Genomic DNA, 21533 nt, shown 5'->3' with positions numbered 1-21533 from the left:
TTGTAAATCCAAAATATAAACCAAAACCAAACAATAAAACCAAGTAAATCAATAAAGCGCAAAAGGAGAGGTCGTCATATGAACATCGGACTGAGGACGCGATTTCGTCAACCGACAGGGACGGTAGTCGTTGCTCCGGCTTCGAGGCCGGCCTCGGATTGGCTCAGAAGCAGCTAAATCGGCATCGATATTATTTTGCAAGTCGCCCGGGGACAGGATCGTGGGCAGCGGGGGAGCTTCAACACCGGGCCTCAGGCTCCAGATACGACTGCCCTTCTGACTTCTGGATCGAGAACGCCGACTAACAAAGGTATCGTTCTTTTCGTGGATGTGATAAGCAGAGGCTGACCTGCGGAGTTGTTCCTTATTTCCAGCGATCGTCTTCTGGTAACTTAAGGTTTTCTCCACGTTAGCTGAGGAGCCTGTAGAAGATATGACATCAAGCATGTCCACGGACAATCGATCACCATATAAAGGCCCCCGAGTGAAGCCTTGTTGGTGATGGGGCATAGACAGATACGGAGACTCCACAGCGGGCTTTGCTTCGAGTCTGGTCCCACAAGACGAAGGATATTCCGTGAAGCGGGGTGCACATAACGTCGACCGACGCGATCGCGTTTGAACGACCGGAGTCGGGTTGCTTGAGTCATACCATCGATGAGAGGCTGGGAGCAGCCGTGAGTAATTCTCGGGCCTTTCCTCGAGGCTCAAGTGACGCTGTATGCTATCGGCTGGTCGACTCGAAGTCGGGAGATTGGAGATCCACACATTTTTTGAGCTGTCCGCACCACATGAGCCAGACGTCTGTGAATCAATGGATCCCCGAGTCCGGCTTCGCTGCATAGAGTGGACGGATGTGGCAGAGCTGTAGCCACTGTCTGATTTGTTGAGGGATCTGGACGTGCTTCGGGCAAGGCCATCCAAAGCACTTTTCTCCAAATGGTTCCTCGTATCATCACAGAGAGCGATTTCTTCATCATCTGGGTCTCCAGGGAACAAGGACTTGTTCCGTGAACGAACGGTGATAGTGGGAGACTTCTCGAATGAGAAAGGACTGCCGGGAACATCGTCAGGTTTCTTCAAATCGGATAAGGCGGGAATCTCCAGCGTAGATCCTCTGAGAGGACCCACGACTTCAATATTTTCAAGTCCTAGTCCAGGCCTATCCAAAGAAACGCGCTCGCTGGGGCATGGAGAGGCTGAACCATTGACCACCCTCAGAGATCCGAGCTTGAGAGCTCCGAGTTGAGTATATCGGGCATCAGTTGGACTCGTCGGCCGCGCTGGCGATGGGAGACGCATTCTCTGGGTTGAGGGCAAGGGCCACTGCAAAACGGCCGACTCGCTCGGATCGTCGATAGGCTCTCCAATCGGCGATGGAACGCGCCGGATTGCACCCGTTGTGCGTCTCGTAGCAACACCAGGTCGGGTCAGGAGTGATCGTCGGCGCGTCAATGAGAATCGCTGGTTGCCAACCAGGAAATGGGTGTTCGAAGAAGTTGCATCTCTGTTTTCATTGACAGCACTATTTTGCCTCTGAAGAGGAGTCTGGATTGAATTGGCCCTTTTTGGCTGTTCATATACCGGCGAGAATGGGGAAAATGCATCTGGCGATCCAGGCTGATACGATTCTCTTCTGGAACCCGTTGTCAAAAGGCCTGCGCGATCTTGATGCTTCTCAGAAGCCTGATCATCTGTGGAGGCGGCATATTCATCTGTTGGGCTCTCCTCAGATGGCTCTGCCTCAAACAAGGTAGGAGGAATCTCGGCTTTCTTTGGATAAGAGATCCGTTTTTCCACGGGTGTATTGGAGATATTATATCCAACCCAAGGATTTTGCCACCCAATCAGCCCTGAGGCCTGCGATGAATTGGACTTCGACCGGAGGGGTTGAGAAGTTTGAAAGGTGTTGAACTTCTTGGTTAGAGGCTTTGAAAGTCGGTTGGAGCGGCGCGTCTCATTTTGGGGGCCTGATTGAGTGTTGCCCATGATTCAGAAGCCAGTGGGTTCCACAATCCGCTCCAGGCTGTGAATGAATGATATACAATTTCGAGGGGCTTTGGTGACAAGCACTGTCCCCCCGCACGAGGGGTGACCTGGCTCAGATATGCACAGATACACTCTCCAGATTAGATCCCCAGACTGTTGACGTCAAGCCACGACGCAAATCAATCCGAACTTCAAGCTCGTGCTCCCGCTGAGTTTGCAATTGGGTGTGCGATTGGCAGTTGAACGGGTTTCTCGACAGGAGGCCGGAAATATGGGACAGACCCGTGTTTCAGATTGCGTGATATCCAGGAATCAGTTGGACAGGAGAGACGGAGGTCGTGGGATTGAGGTTACGCTGAGTCCAACAGGGTCCCAGGGTATTCACAAAAGCAAGATTTGAGGATGTTCACATACATTGAAGATTACAGCAAAACAGAAAAGTAAAAACAAGAAAATCAAATAGAACAGGGATGCCACTAGGGCCAGCTTTGGGGGAGGGGGGAGATGGGAGGAAACAAGCGATACATAAGAAAAGAAAGGCATCATGCAACTAAGAAAGACGAAAACGCCATAAAGTGATCCACAGTCTCTGCATGCAGAGCAAGGAACAAGGAACAAGGAAGAAAGAACAAAGAAAGATAGAGAGAGAGAAGGTACAATACTCCCGCAAGCGGGGAGAGGTACCCACTACATCTCATCCCTAGCATCATACCACCCAACATTCAGGTACCAGGTACCCGCCACAATCAGCTTTGTTCCCACATCCGGCCTTTTCTGCTTTCATCCTTCACACCGCATTCAGATGTGCTCTCACTTTCCTTTCCTAACGCAGTCCGAGTTTGAGGACGCATGTCAAGCTCTCTGCACTTCGGCCTCGATTCGACTCCTCACAAAGGTAACACCCTTTCGAGTCTTTATCCTTTTTCATCGACATTACTGGATACTGGATACTGGATACTAGATACGAAAGAGAGTTCTCATACTGACTCCGCTGAATAGCCAGGGACTGGCCTCAGGATCACACAATGTATTAATGTACCGATACCGATGCAAGCCACAGATGATCCAGAGGAGCAGGAAGACGATCCGGTCTGCAGATACCAGCCCCATTAAGGGATGTTTAATCCTAACCCTTCACCGCAGGAAGCTCTTGTTCGCATCAGCCAGCCCAGTTTACAGGTAGATTATGACATCCTGCTATCCCCCACATATCAGGTCCCCGTCTTGTACTTCGGCCTGAGGTGGCACAACCACAGTCCGCTTGGACTCGACGCCGTCTACCAATATGTGGTGCCAGAACAGTACAGGCGAGAATTGAAGAGTGTAGGTGTCATGGGTGGAATTAGTATGGGTGTAGGTGCAAGCTCCAACCTCGTGACAAGAGCTCACGTCTTCGCGCAGTACCATCCAGACTCTGGCGCCCCGGCATTTTTTGTCCACCCGTGCAACACGGCCGATGCCATGGCGCATATTGCAGACCCACAGAGCGTCACTCCTGGGTCATACCTACTCATCTGGCTCAGTCTGGTGGGTCATTGCGTGAACCTGCACGTCCCACGCGAGCTTTTCGCTTGAATGGTACCAGACCATCGTGCATGTGCTGAAAAGGAAATCGATTGCAGAGCGAGGAAACCTCAAGGGAAGGGGCGCCCCCCCCCCCCCCCCACCCCCCCCCCCTCCCCGCCATTGGCCAAAAAAATTGATGCCGAGGTACTTAGTCCTCGTCCGAAGAAGCTTCCATGGGCACATCGCTGTCTTCATCCATTGGGGCTTCCTCATCACTTTCCTCCTCACGCGCTCGCTTCACTCCCTGTCCCTCGCCATTGGCATCGGTCGGGGGTCGCTGAGGGAGCGCACCGGGTGGCCCACCGAAGATAGACTTCTGCAGGTCGGTCGAGACTGGGGCTGGCCCAGTAGTAACTCCGACAAAGGTGCCGCGAAGCTTAGCAATGACATGTGATGGGCCTTTGGCATAGACAATTTTCTAGACAACGAATTAGTGAGGGGCTTTGCGACGATAGCAGGACAAGTTAGCAGAACAAGATACACACCATTTGTTTCCCGAAAAAGTCAAATCCCTGCAAAGACCGTAGTGCCTGTGTACTAGCCTGAATATCCTTGAAAACAACATGGGCCTGGCCTCGCATTTTCGGGGTCTTCAAGGCTACAACGTCAAGTACAGTGCCGTAGGTAGAGAAGAGGGTGTAAAGTGACGATCGGAGATCATGCTTGCGGAGCTTATCAGGCAGGTTAGTGCAGTAGAGTCTGATAGATCATTAGTACCTATAGCCAGGCGACACTCAATTATCTTGAACGGAAGCTCACGTTTGGTTTGGGGGACCAGTCGCGACGGCCTTGCCGTCAGGGCCTCCACGTGAAGGCAATGCTTTTGAAGCCATTTTTGAATTTGATAGGATGACAGAAGTGGCTCAAGTCTCACAAAAAGCGGTAGATAGAGTCTCTTGTGGGGAAGGAAGCTCAATTGCGTTCTGTGTCAAGGGAATGCCAGTTGAGGTTTTGAAAAGCAGCTTTTAGTCAGGTGACAATATTACCTAACCAATCCCAGGCGTCATCAGCATCCGCTCCCCTCCCCGTTCCCGCATCCCGCAAGTACACAATCCACGACTCGACGGTAGAGAGCTCCTCCTGTCGTACTTGTTGTGCAATATGGCCGCTCCACAGGCTCACCATCTCTTTCACGCACCAATTGCAGACCACTCGTTCTCTTCTGATAAGCAGACACTTGCTGTCGCCCGAGAGAACAATGTGGAGCTATATCAGTCGTCAGGCAACAAGTTCGCGTTGAGCGATGAACTAAAGGGCCACGAAAAGACTGTTACCAGTGTTGATATTGCTCCCAACAGCGGTCGAATCGTCACTTGCTCGCAAGGTCTGCTTTGATTAGATGCTTCTCGACCGTACTTTACTAACGGATAATGGCCGCTCTATTAGACCGTAACGCCTACGTTTGGGAAAAGACCCCTGACGGCTGGAAACCCACCTTGGTACTTCTGCGGATCAACCGTGCTGCTACCTTCGTGCGCTGGTCTCCTTCGGAACAGAAGTTTGCCGTCGGGTCTGGCGCTCGAGTGATTGCAGTCTGTTACTTTGAGGAAGAGAATGATTGGTGGATCTCGAAGCACCTGAAGAAGCCTATTCGCAGTACTATTACCACCCTTGCATGGCACCCGAATTCCGTTCTGTTAGCAGCTGGATCTACCGACTCTCATGCGCGAGTCTTCTCGAGCTTCATCAAGGGCATTGATAGTCGCCCGGAACCCAGTGCCTGGGGAGAGCGCCTACCCTTCAACACAATCTGTGGCGAATTCCTAAACGACTCAGCGGGATGGATTCAGGGTGTGGCATTCTCCCCCAGCGGCAACGCCCTCGCCTTCACCGGACATGACAGCAGCGTAACCGTTGTATACCCCAGCGCACCAGAGCAACCTCCACGGGCAATGTTGAACGTTTCCACCCGATTGCTGCCCTTGAACAGCCTCATCTGGAACGGCGAGACTGAAATCATTGCAGCTGGCCATGTAAGTCCTTCTATTTCAGTCCCGTGTTACTTTTACTAAACGTTGAATGTAGGACTGTGAGCCGTTCCGATTCCGCGGTGATGAGAATGGATGGCACCTTGCTGGCTCTCTGGAGAACAAGGCAGGTGATGCCGGGGGTGCCCGCGAGGAATCTGCTTTGAACATGTTCCGACAGATGGATCTCAAGGGCCAGACACAAGCGGACACCAAGCTCAAATCGACCCACCAGAACACCGTGAACACCGTCCGAGTTCATGAGGAGGTCAACGGCGCTGTCAAATCTTTTAGCAGTAAGCAAATCCTCCGTGTGGTTTCAATCCAAAATACTAATAGTGTCATAGCAAGCGGTGTCGACGGTCGTGTCGTGGTTTGGTCTGCATGATTTGGACAATCCACTCTCTTATGCCAGTGTTCCAACAATAGCATGCATATAGTACTGAATTCCTAGTAGAACATCCAGCACATGGAATTGAATCCTTACATAATGTAAACCAAAAAGATGCGATGACATAATGAGGTTACCCCGGATTCCGGTGTTCTCCACATGACACGACTTCTGTTCCTGTCTTCAACACCTCAACCATGCTTTACCATGGCGAACAGTATTTTCTTTCTTCTAGTTCTACGTTTTCTGAGGCTTGTCGCAGCTCAGAACGAGACTGAACATGTCTCCGGCGATCTTTTCAACTCTCTCGAGGAGCTATCTCGCCTAGTGGACATCTCCTATTGTGTTGGAACTTCTGGAGTACAGCAGCCATTTCAGTGCTTGAGCCGCTGTGTCGAGTTTCCAGACTTGGAGCTGGTGGCTGTGAGTCCTGACAGTTGTCAAGGAGCCCGCAAGCAAGGAAATCAAGATTAACATATACCCTTGATAGACCTGGAATACCGGCGTTCTCCTGTCTGACTCGTGCGGATATATTGCAGTCTCACACCCCCCTTCACCGAAACGTATCGTCATCGCATTCCGGGGTACCTACTCAATAACAAACACGATCATCGATCTCTCCGCATACCCCCAAGCCTACGTTCCATACACCGGTGATGATAACAAAATAGCTGACACCCAATCACTCAGACCGTCAGGATCGCGTTGCGAGAACTGCACGGTTCATGCTGGGTTCATGACTTCATGGCTTGACACCCGGTCGATAATTCTGCCTCACATCTCAGAAGCGATGCAAAAATACCCTGACTATGAAGTGACATTAGTTGGCCACTCGCTCGGAGGTGCCGTGGCCGCACTAGCAGGCCTCGAGATGCGCTTGAAGGGCTGGGACCCGCAAGTAACGACATTTGGTGAGCCGATGCTTGGGAATGGGGGCTTTGCACAGTTCTTCGACGAACAGTTTGACTTGCAACCCACCAGGTCAAATAAGAGCTTATCTCAGGATAAGAATCGCTTTCGTCGGATCACTCATGTCGATGACCCAGTTCCACTTCTCCCGTTACAGGAGTGGGGATATGAGCCCCATGCGGGCGAGATCTTCATTTCAAAATCCGGTCTTCCCCCGTCTCTAGGAGATGTACACCCGTGTGTGGGTAACTACGATCCCAGGTGTATTGCTGGGTCAGAAACCCCTGCTCTTTTGCGGGGAATGTACCATGATATCAACATCCCAGTCGACCTATCCACCTCCAGCATGAATCATTGTCGAATGCCTCTTGGAAATCATGCCTCTGAATCTGGTGAGCAGGTTGTCCTTGGGCAGTGGAAAGGCCAAGATACTACTAGCTGTAAGATGGGTCATTCTGAGGACAGGCTGTCTCTCATCCGGTGGGATTGGTCGCTTATTCCGGCAAAGTATCGACTCTGGGAGCTGTTTTATGCCCATCGTGACTATTTCTGGAGGATTGGCCTATGTGTTCCTGGGGGTGACCCCAGTGGTTAATGGGTAATTTTGATTAACTAACGCTCGCAATCCATAGGTCGCCTTTTCTCAAACACTCACTTATACCCCAATTTGTATGTTGCGACCGTTATTTAGAGGCTAACAAGTTGTTTGGAATGTAACTCAGCTGTCCTCAGTTCAGATTCGCCTAAAACAACGTCTAATGTTAAAACAGCAATGCAAATTTGTATCGTTATCACATGAAACAAAAAGGCTAGAAAGGCATGAAACAAGAAAGCGGATATCCGATGCGCCAGAAGCCAATTTGACTATGAGGCGGAAAGGGGAACAGAATGCTGTGCAGGAAGAACAAAGGATATTCATATCTCAACATGGTCATCACCGACCCTGCTCCAGACTTGGCACGATAACAGGACCGAATTTGACCACATTCCCATAGGCACCTTCTCCCTGGACCATGAAATCAGCCGCCAGACTCAGCTTGCTCTTAGAGCCCTGTGATACGTTGCCATATGTAGTAGGGTTGACAGATTCCGGATCATAGGCGACGATAGCGACATAATTACGGCGGGCCATGAGCTTGCGATACTCACGGGCCTGACCGTTGACATCTGTCTGGAAGATTTCCATCATATCTTCCTTGGTATCGCTCGGTTGGGCCGAGGATCGATGGCCGTTGGCCGGAACATACAGTGGCTTGCTGTGACTGTGCAGGAGTTTAATGATATAGGATGGGGGAGGGGTGTTGACGACAGGAGAAGCAATAAGTTGATACATAGTCTTGTGGTCTGAAGGCTGGGAAGGGTCATGGACGAGACCGGCGCCACAGACGTTCACTGCACCAGAGAGGAAGGTCATACGCAGGGACTTTTGGTGTGCAATACCCTGAAGGGTGCGGATAAGGTAAGTCCGTTCGAGATCCTGGATGGTGTTAGTCCAAGAGAGCATATAACTTGAAGATAATGACCGGGAACCAACCTTTGATTCGTGCGTCCACTGATCGCGCAACTCGTCCATGAGATCAAATTCGCCGAAGGGACTTAGAATGCCACCCATAAGTCCAGATTTACCCACAGCTCTCTTCACTGAGTCGAAGCCTGATCCTACAAAGTCCTTCGCGCCTACAACACCGGCCACGGAGCTGGTCACCTTGCCGAGGACATTGTATGCACCGGTCACAGCGCGCTTTCCTGTAGCGACAGTCTGGGCGATATGCTCTGCAGTCTCTAGTCGAGGATAGATAAGCGGTACAGAAACCATCCAGAGGCAATGCTGCACGCTAGAAGGTAGCATTGCAATCTTTGGGAAGAGACCCTGGTACGTGGGACCGGCCATAACCTGATGGGGGTTTCGTTCCGAGCGACAATCGGGCCCGACGACAACTACGCCAGGACCCAAATACTTGACAAAGTGCCAGCCAGTGCCAGTGATGGTGAAAAGGTCCATGTCGTTGTTGACATTGCGGAGGATATCGAGAGTTGTATGGTGCTGGAAGAGAAGATACATCTCGATACCAACGCGGCCAATGTTTTTGAACATGTTTGAGAACTGCATGTGCTCAGGATAAGAGCCAAAACCATCAAAGCTGTGACTACATTAGTGACATTCATTTGGCATGGTACGACCGACTTACATATCATGGTCGTCAATTTGGCAGATGTAGGGAATTTGCGCAAAAGACTCTCTCATGTAGGGCTGGTCGAAGTGGCTGGTATAGTAGTGGAAGTATGCATGGGAGACATCTTGTTGGTTGGCTGCAGTCCAAGGTGCGTTCTTTCTAGCTTCCTTGCCGCTGAGAGTGAGCCACTGCTTGAGAGATGGGATTTCCTTCCACATGCGATCTGCATAGATCTGACCACCCAGGCATAGTTGAGCATGGAATCCTCCAATCTCACTGTGCTTTTGCATGATATCTTTCCACATAAAGCCAACACCACCCAGGCGAGCACGCTCATTGGCATTGACATTCAGCGAGAAGTCATTTCCAGAGGTGGCAATGAAGCGCCAATTAGTTTCATGTCGGCCAGCGACAAGGAACTCGTAGCGAGTGCAGCCCAGGTGCGAGGTGATTGCATAAGTCCACTTTGCGGGGCCCGCATCGTCCATCTGCACGTCAATCTCATACTTGTAGAATGTCCACCGCTGATGTGCGGCAATGTTGATTGCCTTGAGCTGCCGTGGGTTTGGAGACAGATCCACACTCTGGTGCATGTGGATCGTAGGTGGCTGTGCGGCATCCGTTACGAGAAGAATGGATCCCAACCAGACCCCTCGCTCGAGATCCATATTGGTATAACGCAGGTAGGGACCAAAGTAGACACCGTTTGTAGGGGTGGTTTTGTAGAGGTCCATGCCGCTACTGGGAGGGGGGCCTGAGAATCCAGGCATAGGAGACTGCAAACTCTCAAAACCAGGAGTCAATGGTACACCGGGGGATGCAAGAGGTTTCCCAAAAGCTGAAAGACCTGGAGAAGCCAGCGGATGGGCGCTATAAACACTCCCAACCGGAGACAAGGGTGTCTCATTAAGGTTCAGTGGTGTAGGTCCCTTCGGGAACTCCCATTGAGTTGACTGCGTAGGCAAGTGGATATAATAATATTGCCCAGAGCTCGGGTCCATGTGGGCGATCCATCCTTCAGGAAGAGGCGGCGGAGATGCTGGGGTTGGACCTGCGGGGCCAGGAGAAGTTACTTGGACTGTCTGTTGATGGAAGCCGGACATATCACTCGCTTGCGGGGACTGTCCCATCTGCTGCTGCCTTGGGTCATGTGCAAATGCGGGATGATCCTGTGTCGAGGGTGTCGGCGCAGGTGAAGGCGCATTGGCAAGAGCCGGATGCTGATTCGCCAAAGCTGGGTGCGTCAATGCAGCTCCAGCGGCGGCTGCAGCCCCGCTCTGCTTTTCATTAGGGTACCCATTCGAACCAGCGGGACCAGAGACACTTGAGTACGCAGGAGGGGGCGAAGAACTGAGGCGCATCCGGTCCATATCATGCTCAAGGGCATTGGAACGTCTCTCTGGGGGCTCTTGCTGCTGCGGCAACACGGACGTCGGGTGCGACTGGGATGGCGAGCCACTGTATTGGCTTGGGTGAGATTGAGGAGGAGGGCTGCTGTATTGACCCGGATGAGACAGAGGGGGTGGACTGCTGTACTGTCCCGGGTGTGACTGGGGAGGAGGGCTGCTATACTGGCCGGGATGAGCGGCAGCTGGATGACTGTCCTCGCTCACAACCTCTGCACCTTGATAAACAGTAGGAGGTCCATGGGGTTGGGATCCCGGCTGCTCAGTTGGAGTCCATGGACGAGGCTGTGGAGGTTGTTGGAGAGTCGGCTGTTGTCCAAAGTACTGCTCAGCTCGTCTTTGTGCTGCAGCATTGTGCGATTGAATACCCGCGAGTGTTCCTGTACCTGCGATGCCAGCAGCCGCATAGCGAGCCTCAATATCAGACCCAGGTTGCTGGCCAGGCCCAACGACGGGAGTTTCTGGTGGCGGTGGAGAACCCCGCTGGGCACGGGTTGTCGAGGTTGAGGCAGTAGAACTGATACGATTGATCGAGCCTTGCGGGGGCTGCAGGCTGGACGGGGGTCTAGCCACCGAGCTCTGCCGGGAAGGCGGTGGGTAGTATTGTTGACGGTAGTCATATTGATTCGCATTTATAGAAGTCTCTGCCGGGGGACCAGGCGCAGGACCAGCAGGCGGCCGGGGGTAGGGCCTAGCTGCTAGGGTCTCACGGTCTGGCGCATCCGGGCCAGGGGATTCGGGCAGCGGCTTAGGGGCAGCACCACGCCGCTCGGCCAGAGTCGCCACCCGAGGCTCACGACCGTCCCGCGGACGCAGAGCTGAGGGATATTCGTTAGGGCTCACTGAACCAGAACCAGCTGGCGGAGACCCGTATCTCACATTGTCGGGATATCTTTCATTTGGACTCGCGGTGCGTATCTGGGGCCGTGGTCGATCATCAGGGTAGGGCAGCGGGGCATTTGGTGGGGGGCTGGATCCTGCTGCCGATGCTGGAGATGACGAGTCTCGTTTGGTGATGCGCAGAGGGCCGATGACAGGCGACTCTTGCCTGCCAGGGGAATCGTTGAGGAAAAGCTCCTCGGGGTGAAGGGCGCGGCTGCCGCCAGAACTCATGGCGGATAGGTAGAAGCTGCAGAAGACCGAATTGCAGGATATGTCAATTACGGAGATAAGCACGAAGATCGCAGGCGCTGATGAGGCGTAAATGCGGGGTCAGAGGATCGGAGATTACACAGTCAAATCCTTCATCTTGTGGAAAAAGAAAAGAAAAGAGAAGAGAAGAGATTCAGGGGAAATCTCAGGGTTTCTGTAGGCGCCAAGTTTGGGCGAGACGCTGACCCCGCAGGTGATGAGAAGATTGTCACAAGTTGCTGCCTTGAGGCCTGGTATCTCGGCCCTATGAAGTATGAGTATCTTCAACTCCTCTCTAACCTGTACAACGCCTGTTTGTATGTTCCGGGGAAAATCTTGATCAAAACAGCTGAATTCTAACCCTTCTGGAGCTATTCGGCTATTTTCGAGCGGGTTCAAAATTCAATACTAAAGTACTCGTAACACACGTAGTCTTTCTATATAGTATTAAGAATGACAATATAGCGACGTAAAGATGGATAGCCAAACTACAGTGACGAGTTTACCTATATCGAATTGTATAGTTTACTGGGTCGGGGTCGGCCCGAGATCTTTGACCATGGATTCTTCGTTTCTATACATACACTTAATCGTCAATCGTGCTAAACATATAACAAAATACAACGCCCACCATATGCGCCAATGCCCTTGAACTCCGTCAAAATCCGAAATTCACCATCTGAAGCCCTTCTTGGGTCATTAAGTCGGACCAATCCACATCAAATGTGTGACCTACTCGCATGAGTCTCTCCAACTGTCGCTCATACACAATTTGAAGAATGGCTCGGGTGGTTGCCGCATTGCGTCCCATGCCATCCTCCTCATCCTCCATACTCGTCATCAATTCCATCGCCATCATCTTGAGACCACTGGCAGATGCTGTAGCGCCCGCCAGGAACAAGGGGAACACCAGGAAATGGCGGTCGGCTCGCCGGGTGTGTGTAGTCTTCTCAGCGAGGTGCAAGATCTCCGTCGCATGGTGATCAATGTCTCCATCTGGCGAGAATTCAGACTCAACCCGTTGCCCGGGCCACATGCTGCTGTAGGAGAACAGTTGAGAAACATGGTAGAGTGTTGCCGACTAGGGATATGTTAGTTCAATGCACAAGGGAGATTTTGGAAAAAGCGAAACTGACCTGCTGCAGTATTTCCCGAGACCGTCGTGGGAGATTGTCTTGGTGCTGATGTAAAAAGGCAATATCGGATGCCTCCCACAGTCTCCCAAAGGCCTGACGCAGGTCGGCAAGCTCTTGGGCTCTCTGGTCAAACTCGGCAAACGGTTGGCTTTGTTTATCGCGGCGAAGTTGAGTGGCCAAGAACCCAAGCTGAGCGGCCAATCGGAATGTGTCATGGTAAAGGCGCATGATAACTGGCAAGCTGTCGTGTTCATCAGAGTAGATCACACTGTAACCTTCTGGAGCTGTAGGGTAGAGGAGGGACTCCGACCCAGGGAGCATCTGATGATCGATGACGGCACGTACAAAGTCTCCGGTCCCTGCTCCACTGAGCAGGGCGTAGAGGTCAATGTGGCATACCCACCATAGGATGAAGGGGTAGGGCTCCTGGCCGTACTTGGAGCGACGGAGGAAGGCGATGTGAAGCAGGCGAGAGATGTGATGGGACCAGAGGTTTGAGCCGTGAGGCTCCGCAGCTGCGATCTTAGGTAATGTTAGTAGGCCCCAAAGATGGCACATGCGATAGCATCTTACCTCGTAAATGAGTAGCAGAAAGTGAGTTAGGAACAGCCCGTCTGAGACAAGGTCATCGTTGTTCCGTAGGCTGACTTGGAGTGATGGAAAAGCTTGCTGATAATACTGTAGCGCATCGACATTGTGACCTGTGCCGCTGTGCGAGAGACTAAGGGCTGAAATAGCCATCATAGCGTGGGAGAGCTAACCAATGTTAGCACAATCGATCTAACCATTGGAGCTTGATATACCCACAGGAGGGAAATGCGTGGCTTCCTGCTCGAGAAAATCCACACTGAGTGTCATGAAATGACTATCAGATCCATAGGAGTCATCCAGTCTGTGGTCGTGGGGGAACAATTGCCTCCACACGACATGACGGAAATGGGAGAAGAGCGTCGAATCTTGACTTTGTTGGTCTAGGTTCAAGAATGTCATATTCTCCAGCTTCACCGATGGTGAAGGGAGGGACGGCATGATCGGGGATAGCGACAGAGCACAGAATGGATCTGAGATCTCCGAGGTTGGGGAAATTCTTGACAGTTTGCCATTGGGCGAGCGCCGGGTGACATCTTCAAAAGTCTTCAAGATCACCACGTTTGGATCGTCGCCTCGCACACTGCATTCACTCTTGGCTGCACTGGTAGGGCTATTGGCCACCGAGCTCCTACAGTCACTCGAAGCCTTGGATCTAGGTTTCTCATTTGGGTCGTCTGCATACTCTGGCAGCGACGAGAAACTGTCTGGTGTCATCACCACATGGTACGTGCCTGGACTAAAGGCTTCTGCTTTCTTTTCGCGATCTTCATCCGACGTGAGCAGGGAAAAGGGAGGCAGTGAATCTCCCAGAGAAAAATAATCGGTCCTCTCATCCATAGAACTTGGCGAAGTGACTACTACGTGGTTAGTATAGCCCCCCAGGACGAATGAAGATTGCTTACGATCCCAAACAACATGGCCATCCGTCTTCACATCGGCCATTCGACCCATGATACGAGGGGTATCATCGCGAAACGCCAATCGTGGGCGGTAATCGCACGTATGGCCCAGACGAGTACATTGCTAAGAGTCTGTGAGTAATTGTGGATCGCAAGGAGCCCGAGGAATGCATACATTACATTGCGGGTGTCCTTCATCACATTTGACTAGAAGAATGTCAGCGGAGTCCCAAATGGGACGAGAAATGAGCCACTCACCCTTTCGGCTCTACACACAACAAAAATTCCAAATTAACAAACTGCCTCTTGTTTTCCGCAAAAGAATCACTTACTCGACATGTCCTAGGATCAATTAGCCAGGGGTCACTAATACGGAGTCAATTGGCTTACCAGCAACCCGTCCGAGACCGCGGAGGCAGGCGGATACGTGGTGGCGCGATCAGACCCTTGTCGGCCTTACTAAAGGCATCTGCAAACAAATCTTCCTTGGGGGCGATGATAGGAAGTCGCAGGGGTGGCTTTCCAGAGACTTTGCTCCGACGGTTTTGCATCACCAGACTGGTGACCGTCATAAGGCTGACCGGGTTGCCTGGGGGGAGGGGGGTACTATCAGGGATCAGTGGTGTACAGACGGGTGAGATTGCAACACTTACGGGTGGCGATAAAAATATGGGGATCTGGGGAAGAGAAAGAGAGAGAGAACTAGGAATTAATGAAAAAGAATGTAAGGAGGCAAAAGAATGATATAGATGAATCAGAGTGGGGAAAGAGTTAAAGGGAAAAAAAAACTGCGGAGAGGAGTTTATGTATGTTCACATCACGAGCAGAAAAATGTAAAAGCTGCATAGAAAGTGCATGGTTCGAGGGATGGCGCAGCCTTCTTTTTCCTGGCTTGACGGGTGGCGGGGAATCTAAAGAATCTCGGATGCGAAATGGAGAGAAAGAGAAACAGGTCAGATCCAAAAGGGGAGCGACAAGAGTGAGAGGGAGGAGAGAGGGGATGGCATGCAGGTGCCAACCATGTGGAAAAGATCTATAATTACAATTACGAGGACGCTAAGGACAATCCCCTCGAAAGTCTGGGCTGGCTGAAGCCACGTAGGAGAAAAAAGTTGGATTGGAGAAGAGAAGACCTGTATCGGAGCCGAAGGGAAATGTTTCTGGGGAAGAAAGGAAGAAAAACACGAAAAAACAAGTACAATGGTCTCGATCGGCCCGGCCCCGTCTGGATCGACAGGAATTGAGGGAATCGAAGGGATCACACCCGCATTCTCTTATACGGACATGGCCGAGTATTAAGCGAGTGGCGTAGACACTATTCGCTTTAGGCTCGCGGATTCTGCACACCTGAATGGATAGAGAAAATAAAAAACAGGAAAAAAGCAAATTAGACATGTAATCCCTAGTTCGACCGTTTCGATCTAGTTCCCCATAGCTGATTGGTTCGATTGAATCGAATCGTTCGTGAGAGCGCAATCTGCCCCTTCAATGATTCATGGATGGTCACTCCGTCGATCAGCCACGTGGTTAGCCTAGGAGTGCCAGGGCCTCATCCAGCACACGTTGTACTCCTCCAGATCGTTCGCTGGCCCTCCACCCCCGGAGCTCGGCCGGAAGCGTGTCAGGCACACCTTGGGTAGGCAGTTTCAGGTACGCCAGAATGGCCTCTGCACGACCCTTGCGGATGGATTCGACAGACCCATCCAACTCCCCCGTGAGGAGATTAGCAAGAGCAGTCAAGGATATCTCACCGGATGACTCCGAGATCCACGGATCCACTCGCGTAAAAAACGCCCGGAGCTCCTCGTAGCCCGTGCTGATGACCTGTCGTCCACCGTGTTGGAAGACCTGGTCCAGCAGACCGGTCATCTGTTCCACGTACTCTCCCAACACTGTGGTTAGGCTTAGCATGGCATGACGCTAGGGGGTTCAGGGGACTGACCTTGACCCGAACCGGCGGTGGGGTTGAAACATTGCAGCAGGCATTGGACACACGCCGCAAGGGTGTCATCCTGGGTTCCATTCTTCGAGTCGATCTCCATATGGTCCTCATCCACCATTTCTTCGATTACAGGCGGTATGATCTTGAGTGCGTCGCCCATGAAATTGAGATCCTTGCGTGCCTGTGCGATCTCGCCCATTGCTCGTACTCCATGCGGCCGGTAGATAACGTTAGCGCGCTTCGCTTCGCGCACCGTAATCGTCTGACACCCCATTAGCATTCCAAATCTCTTTTTTTTTTTCTATGCCTGAGTGGCGATATTGGCCCACTTACCTTCATCAGATTACTTAACTCCTTCGCTTGCCAGAATGTCTGAGCTTGACTGCTGAATTTGACTAGCGCCTTGAGCACCGCCTCTTTGCCTTCCCATGTCTTCCCCGCTAGTGCTCTTTCTAACACCGGCCAAATCAATTGGGCCGTCGGGAGGTCGATTTCGGCGTCAAGTGACTGAATCGCTTGGGCAATCGCGCGTCCGGCTGTATGCTTGATGGCCCACCGGGGAGAGTCCAAATTGTCCGAAACAAGGCCGACGATTTCACGGATGTAGAGGGTCACCGCGCGAGAACCACCGACGTTGTCTTGCCACGTTTTTTCAAACTGTTCCTTCACGTGTTCATCGCCGTCATGCTTGCAAACAAACACAAACGGTAAGGCAGTTGCTGCAAATGCCATAAACCGGTCGTTGGACAGTTTGGATGCCGAGTACAAAATCTCGCCAGAGATTACTCGAGGGGTGGTATCCTCCGCATTCAAGTAAAGGTTTTTGGCAAAGTCAATGGTCTTGAGAACACGATCGTCGGAAGCGAGTCGCAGAAGATAGCCCATTGATGAACAGTAAGAAGCGCTCACGGTGTCGTTGCGGTCTACCACATACTTGGTCAGGAGTTGGATGAATCGGTCTGCGTACGGGCGGAACATCAGGGTTTTCATGCTCAGCAGTACCAGCACGCGACTGCAGCCGACCTTGGATGGCAGGCCCACGGCCGACCGAAGCACATCTTCGAGTCGTTGCGCCAATTCGTCCAGGTTGGATTCGTCCAAATTGTCAATCAAATACCGCTCAATCACTTCCATCATGGGAGATGTACGGATGCTGGACAAGCGCATTTTGTCAATCTCTTGACCAGTAAGACCGTATTTGTCGGCGTTGAGATGGACGTAGTTCACGGCCTGCGGTTCCAGAGAGCTGAGAGCAGTCAAGAATTTCTCCAACATGTTGGGAACGTGTGGGCGCAGTAGGGTGCCCGGGCTTTTCTTGGTCATTTGTATGAGAGCACCAATGGCATACCCTTGCACCTCCTCAACACTAGAATCTAGTCCCTTGTCACTCAGGAGGAATGGGATAGCACTTTTGAGTAGAGTAGCTGCTCGCTTCTCTGTGCCATTTGTCTCAAGAGTGCGGATGACAGAATTGGTAATGGTCTGACAGAGCTTCAAAGCGGTAGTCCGGACGGATTCCTTGATATCATCGAGTAGCTTGAAAGCTTTACTGTAAACCTCATCTAGATATTGAGCGAACTTCTCTGGGCGACGACCTTGGATCAAATCTGCAATGGCAGCACAGCTGGCTTGTCGAACACGCCATTCTCGGCCAGCGAGTACGCTCTTGAGAAGATCCTGAATAATCTCATCAAAGTGGGTATCAATCACAACCGTGGGATCCTTGACCAGTGCCTGCCAGATGGTGTTCATAGATCGCTGCACATTCGGGTTAGGATCAAAGCGGTAACGGAACAGCTTGGGATAGATCTTGGGGTTTTTAGCCAGGTAGCCATCGACGCTGGAGTCAGAAAAGATGGTGCTGATGCCAAAGCGGCCAAATGCTGCACGATTCGTCCAAATGGCATTATTGGAGGCCAGTGACATGAATCGGTAGACCAGAGTCGGGTCACCGGCCTCAGCAGCAAGGTTCATGATATCCTTATATGTGTTGACAGACGACCCTTCACCGGTGGGAAGGGCGCCCGGCTCAAATAGCTGGGTGTCGGCCGTCACGTTGCCACCCCCGAGGTTGGGGCCGGTAGAAGTGAACGACTCTACCAAATCTCGCACCAGGTCATCCTTGAGCGATTGGTCGCCAATCTCATAGACAAGACTTAGTCCGTGCGCGCCGGTCTCCTGCACCACCTCATCCCGATTTCCAAGGAGACTGCTGAAGGTAGCTTGGCACTTGCGCAGGCGGTGCTGCATCTCTTGCATGTGGCCGCAGTTCTTGACTAGTGACAACAGCCAGATTGCAGACGCCTTCCGGAGAGATGGCTTAGGCGCAATGCAATCAGCAATAACCTTATCGCAAACGTCTGCAAACACCGAACGAGGGACATCTGAGCTAGGGAATTCTGCATCAAGGTCAAAGTCTTGGATCAGAGCCCGAGAATCCCATCCGACGGCGACGTTGCACAGGGCCTCGCCAACAGTGAACTGGACTTCGGGACTGCGGATCTCATGTAGACTGTACAGCGAGCCCAGAAAATCCTTGAACAGGGTGCCATCAGACCCAGATCGGGAGAATGTCAGAGTGAGGAGGCCCAATGAGCTGATAGGAATCTGATTCTCGGTCTTTGCATCTCGCGAGAGCTTCTCCTGGACCTTTTTCCAGCCATCCTCGGCAAGGATTTCATGAGTGAGTACTCCGGAGAGACTTAACTGGCCAATGGCCACCTGCGCGGTCCGCTGAAGGAGAGTATCACGCGAAACATCCAGAATATCAAATACAGTTTCAATGAACTGCTTGACTTGTGTTTCTGAGGTTCTCTTTGTCAAATTGCGGTACGCCAGTCGACTTAGCAGATATGTAAGTGCTAAAATGGCGCCGCGGACTCGCATGACCTCTTCACCGACAGCAGTATTCCATGACTGAATAGTACCAGTTAGCCCAGTGATGAAACTTTGCAGTTCATTCTCTGGGAATTTAGGATGCGAAACCAAGATTCCAAATGCGCGCGCAGTAATATCCTGATTGTCCTGGTTGTTACTGGAAATGGGCTCCATCAATGAGCTTGCACGCGAAAGCAACTGCTCAACAACATCGTTGGGTGCCAGCGAGCAAATTTCAACAAAATGAACGCCGCATTGCCGCAGACCTTGTCTCCCGCTAATCACAAGACCTTCTAGAGTCCCGGACAATAGTGTCAAAACAGACTCCTTTGCGGACTTTCGTGTGTACTGTCTCACGGCTTCCCGCGCCTCTACGCTGGAAGACAAAAGCACTTCCAGCTTGTAATCCCAATCTTGCTCTAGCTCTGCAGGAATCCTCGCCGCTGAGAAAGCCTCCCAAAGCAATGTATTGCGGAGGAATGAAATGGCAGGTACAAATGAACCTTTGTAGGGACCAGACAAGAGCTTTGATGCGGACAGCTCTTGGATATTTGACTGGTCTTCTTGCTCTTTTGACCCCAGCAGGAAGCGAGTAGCCTCGTTGAACTTGGGGAAATCAAACCAGGATTCATCGTGTTGCGCTGCAATACCGGACCATTTCTGATCCTTTGTGGGGTTAAGCAATCGGTACCAATACGGATGGAGTCCCTTCTTCCCTTCCTCAACTATCTCTTGTTGTCGTTCCGGGCCTCTTGCAATGGCCATCAAATCGATCCAACGGGCGACCACATCACCAAAGGGCAAGAACCGGTTCGCGAACCGCACTGCCGCATACTGAACACCTCGAACGACACGATAACCGGTTTCGGGGTCAATATCGCCAGGTTGCATGCTCATTTGACGAACCAAAAATGGCCGCAGCTGGTCTTGGAAGGTTTTATCATGACTGTCTAATGAGGAGTTGAGAATACTACCTAGCGCCTGGTCAATGCTGACGAAGATCTGAGGACTGGAATCATCTGCGCTCAAGGACGCAAACAGCCATCGCACTAGATCGAACTCAAAGTTCTCCACGGTATCGGATTGCATAATGAAGTCGACCTTGGGGACCATGATACCAATACTTTCGTAGGCTAGGCCTCGCAGGCTGAGATCTGTTGTGGGTAGTTTGTTTCCACTAACCGCGGGACTGGGCCATCCTTGAGATTGAATAAAATCCCTCAACCCTGCAATAAGCTTGGGTGCGATTTCTTTGAGATCAGACGGGGAGCCCATACGAACAACCCATGTGGTGAAGGTGAAGATTTGGGTTCTGAGTTTGGATGCTTGCAAGCCTTGGGAGGACCTTGCAGAATCGGAAAGAAGCCCATCTTCAATAAGTCTCAAAATCCTCTGCAGATCAGCTGTGGCCTTGATGGACTTTCCTAGGAAAGCTAGGAGCTTAACTTGGAGCGGGGGTCGGACAGGGGGAGCTCCAGCGGTGCCGAAATAGAGACCATACAGTTCCTCAACCACTGCGGGATTCTCGATATCAGCGGCAAATCGCTTGAGGGTTTCATCGCCTAGGTCAGCAAGGCGAGAGTTGCCATCGGAAGAAGCGATAAGTGAGGGCAAAAATTTTTGGGCATCATTGAAAGCGCCACTGCCGATGAATCGGAGAGCAGTGACCTTGGTTTCGGTGAGGTTCAAGCCGCCGTCTGCTGACGGATTCCATGTTTCGTTTGCGGGCACACCTTTGTTTAAAAATGTGTATTCTTCCGGAGAAAGACCGGGACACGTCGTTGACTCCTTGGGTCCAGGGGTAAGAAGGAGCAATTTGGCCAGCCAAAAAGACAAGAACTGGGCATCGTCATCTGACAGACAGAGCCGCTTTTTCAAGTCCCGATCCTCTTCGCTGCCTTTGGGCGGCAGCTTCAGAAGTGGTAGCAGGCGCAGTACCAGATTAAACACGATAGCACCCTGGGTGGGCGAAGTTCCGATTTGCGAGATACCCTGGAGCAAGGGCAATAGAATGTCGACTCGAGCCTCGGAACCAAGGCGGTCAATGCCTTGTTGGGCATATATGAGATCAAAATGTCTGACCAGTTGGGATTTTTGCTCCTTGAATTGTTTGAGCAGAGCTGCCACGGGCAGCTGGATAGAGGGGGCTTCACTCGGGCGTTGACATGCTGGCAAACCGAGATGATTTTGTTGCGAACCGCGACGCTCTCCGAACCCAGTTTCAACAATAACGGGGCCAGATAGGTTTGAAGTAATGACTGCAGCTTCTCATCTGTGTCTGCCATGGCAATCCTGAATTCCACCTTGCCTATCAGGCTCAACTCGCGAGCCTCGGGGCTCTGTGAGTCCGCCATGGTGGTTGTACTTTGCAGGGTTGGAGAAATCCAGAAGAAGTATCAATTAAAATAGTTCAAAGGCAACAATTTAACAGAAATCACCTGGTTTTGTTCGATATAGGCAACAAACACTCACGTCATCGCCCTTCACGGTCGTATAACTACGGCCAGTCCACGATATTAGTCAGCTCGCTTAGTCAAGTCCGGTCCTGAATACCT

At 51.7% G+C, this 21533-nt stretch overlaps 8 protein-coding genes across 8 annotated transcripts; 3 read left to right on the top strand and 5 right to left on the bottom strand.

Annotated features, from left to right (window-relative positions):
* Positions 1–48: 48 nt before the first annotated feature.
* N7446_002828 (uncharacterized protein) lies at positions 49–1989 on the bottom strand (the record flags this gene model as incomplete). Its single annotated transcript, XM_058511577.1, has 1 exon — positions 49–1989. The coding sequence occupies one exon, from the start codon at positions 1987–1989 to the stop codon at positions 49–51; it is 1941 nt and encodes a 646-aa protein (XP_058377113.1).
* Positions 1990–2791: 802 nt separating this feature from the next.
* Positions 2792–3564, top strand: N7446_002827 (ATG3/ATG10 family protein; the record flags this gene model as incomplete). Its single annotated transcript, XM_058511576.1, has 3 exons — positions 2792–2884; positions 2989–3078; positions 3133–3564. 3 exons carry the CDS (start codon positions 2792–2794, stop codon positions 3562–3564), a joined length of 615 nt encoding a protein of 204 aa, XP_058377112.1.
* A 139-nt stretch (positions 3565–3703) lies between these two features.
* Positions 3704–4388, bottom strand: N7446_002826 (U2 snRNP complex subunit MSL1; the record flags this gene model as incomplete). Its single annotated transcript, XM_058511575.1, has 3 exons — positions 3704–3973; positions 4041–4254; positions 4315–4388. The coding sequence occupies 3 exons, from the start codon at positions 4386–4388 to the stop codon at positions 3704–3706; spliced, it is 558 nt and encodes a 185-aa protein (XP_058377111.1).
* Positions 4389–4656: 268 nt separating this feature from the next.
* On the top strand, positions 4657–5910 carry N7446_002825 (WD40 repeat domain-containing protein; the record flags this gene model as incomplete). Its single annotated transcript, XM_058511574.1, has 4 exons — positions 4657–4879; positions 4942–5528; positions 5581–5818; positions 5870–5910. 4 exons carry the CDS (start codon positions 4657–4659, stop codon positions 5908–5910), a joined length of 1089 nt encoding a protein of 362 aa, XP_058377110.1.
* Positions 5911–6072: 162 nt separating this feature from the next.
* On the top strand, positions 6073–7444 carry N7446_002824 (lipase family protein; the record flags this gene model as incomplete). Its single annotated transcript, XM_058511573.1, has 2 exons — positions 6073–6336; positions 6404–7444. The coding sequence occupies 2 exons, from the start codon at positions 6073–6075 to the stop codon at positions 7415–7417; spliced, it is 1278 nt and encodes a 425-aa protein (XP_058377109.1). The 3' UTR covers positions 7418–7444.
* A 312-nt stretch (positions 7445–7756) lies between these two features.
* Positions 7757–11515, bottom strand: N7446_002823 (WW domain protein; the record flags this gene model as incomplete). Its single annotated transcript, XM_058511572.1, has 3 exons — positions 7757–8299; positions 8357–8963; positions 9012–11515. The coding sequence occupies 3 exons, from the start codon at positions 11513–11515 to the stop codon at positions 7757–7759; spliced, it is 3654 nt and encodes a 1217-aa protein (XP_058377108.1).
* Positions 11516–12191: 676 nt separating this feature from the next.
* Positions 12192–14731, bottom strand: N7446_002822 (Zn(II)2Cys6 transcription factor; the record flags this gene model as incomplete). Its single annotated transcript, XM_058511571.1, has 9 exons — positions 12192–12614; positions 12670–13191; positions 13243–13425; positions 13477–14114; positions 14163–14283; positions 14335–14366; positions 14418–14427; positions 14492–14501; positions 14550–14731. The coding sequence occupies 9 exons, from the start codon at positions 14729–14731 to the stop codon at positions 12192–12194; spliced, it is 2121 nt and encodes a 706-aa protein (XP_058377107.1).
* Positions 14732–14808: 77 nt separating this feature from the next.
* Positions 14809–21332, bottom strand: N7446_002821 (ECM29 family proteasome component; the record flags this gene model as incomplete). Its single annotated transcript, XM_058511570.1, has 4 exons — positions 14809–16051; positions 16102–16363; positions 16435–21111; positions 21132–21332. 4 exons carry the CDS (start codon positions 21330–21332, stop codon positions 15687–15689), a joined length of 5505 nt encoding a protein of 1834 aa, XP_058377106.1. The 3' UTR covers positions 14809–15686.
* Between the last annotated feature and the right edge of the window lie 201 nt (positions 21333–21533).

This window comes from Penicillium canescens, assembly GCF_028828765.1.
Source record: "Penicillium canescens strain IBT 15451 chromosome Unknown utg000002l_segment0_segment0, whole genome shotgun sequence".
NCBI lineage: Eukaryota > Fungi > Ascomycota > Eurotiomycetes > Eurotiales > Aspergillaceae > Penicillium > Penicillium canescens.
Note: the sequence above shows the minus strand (reverse complement) of the source record. Positions and strands in the feature narration are given on the sequence as shown.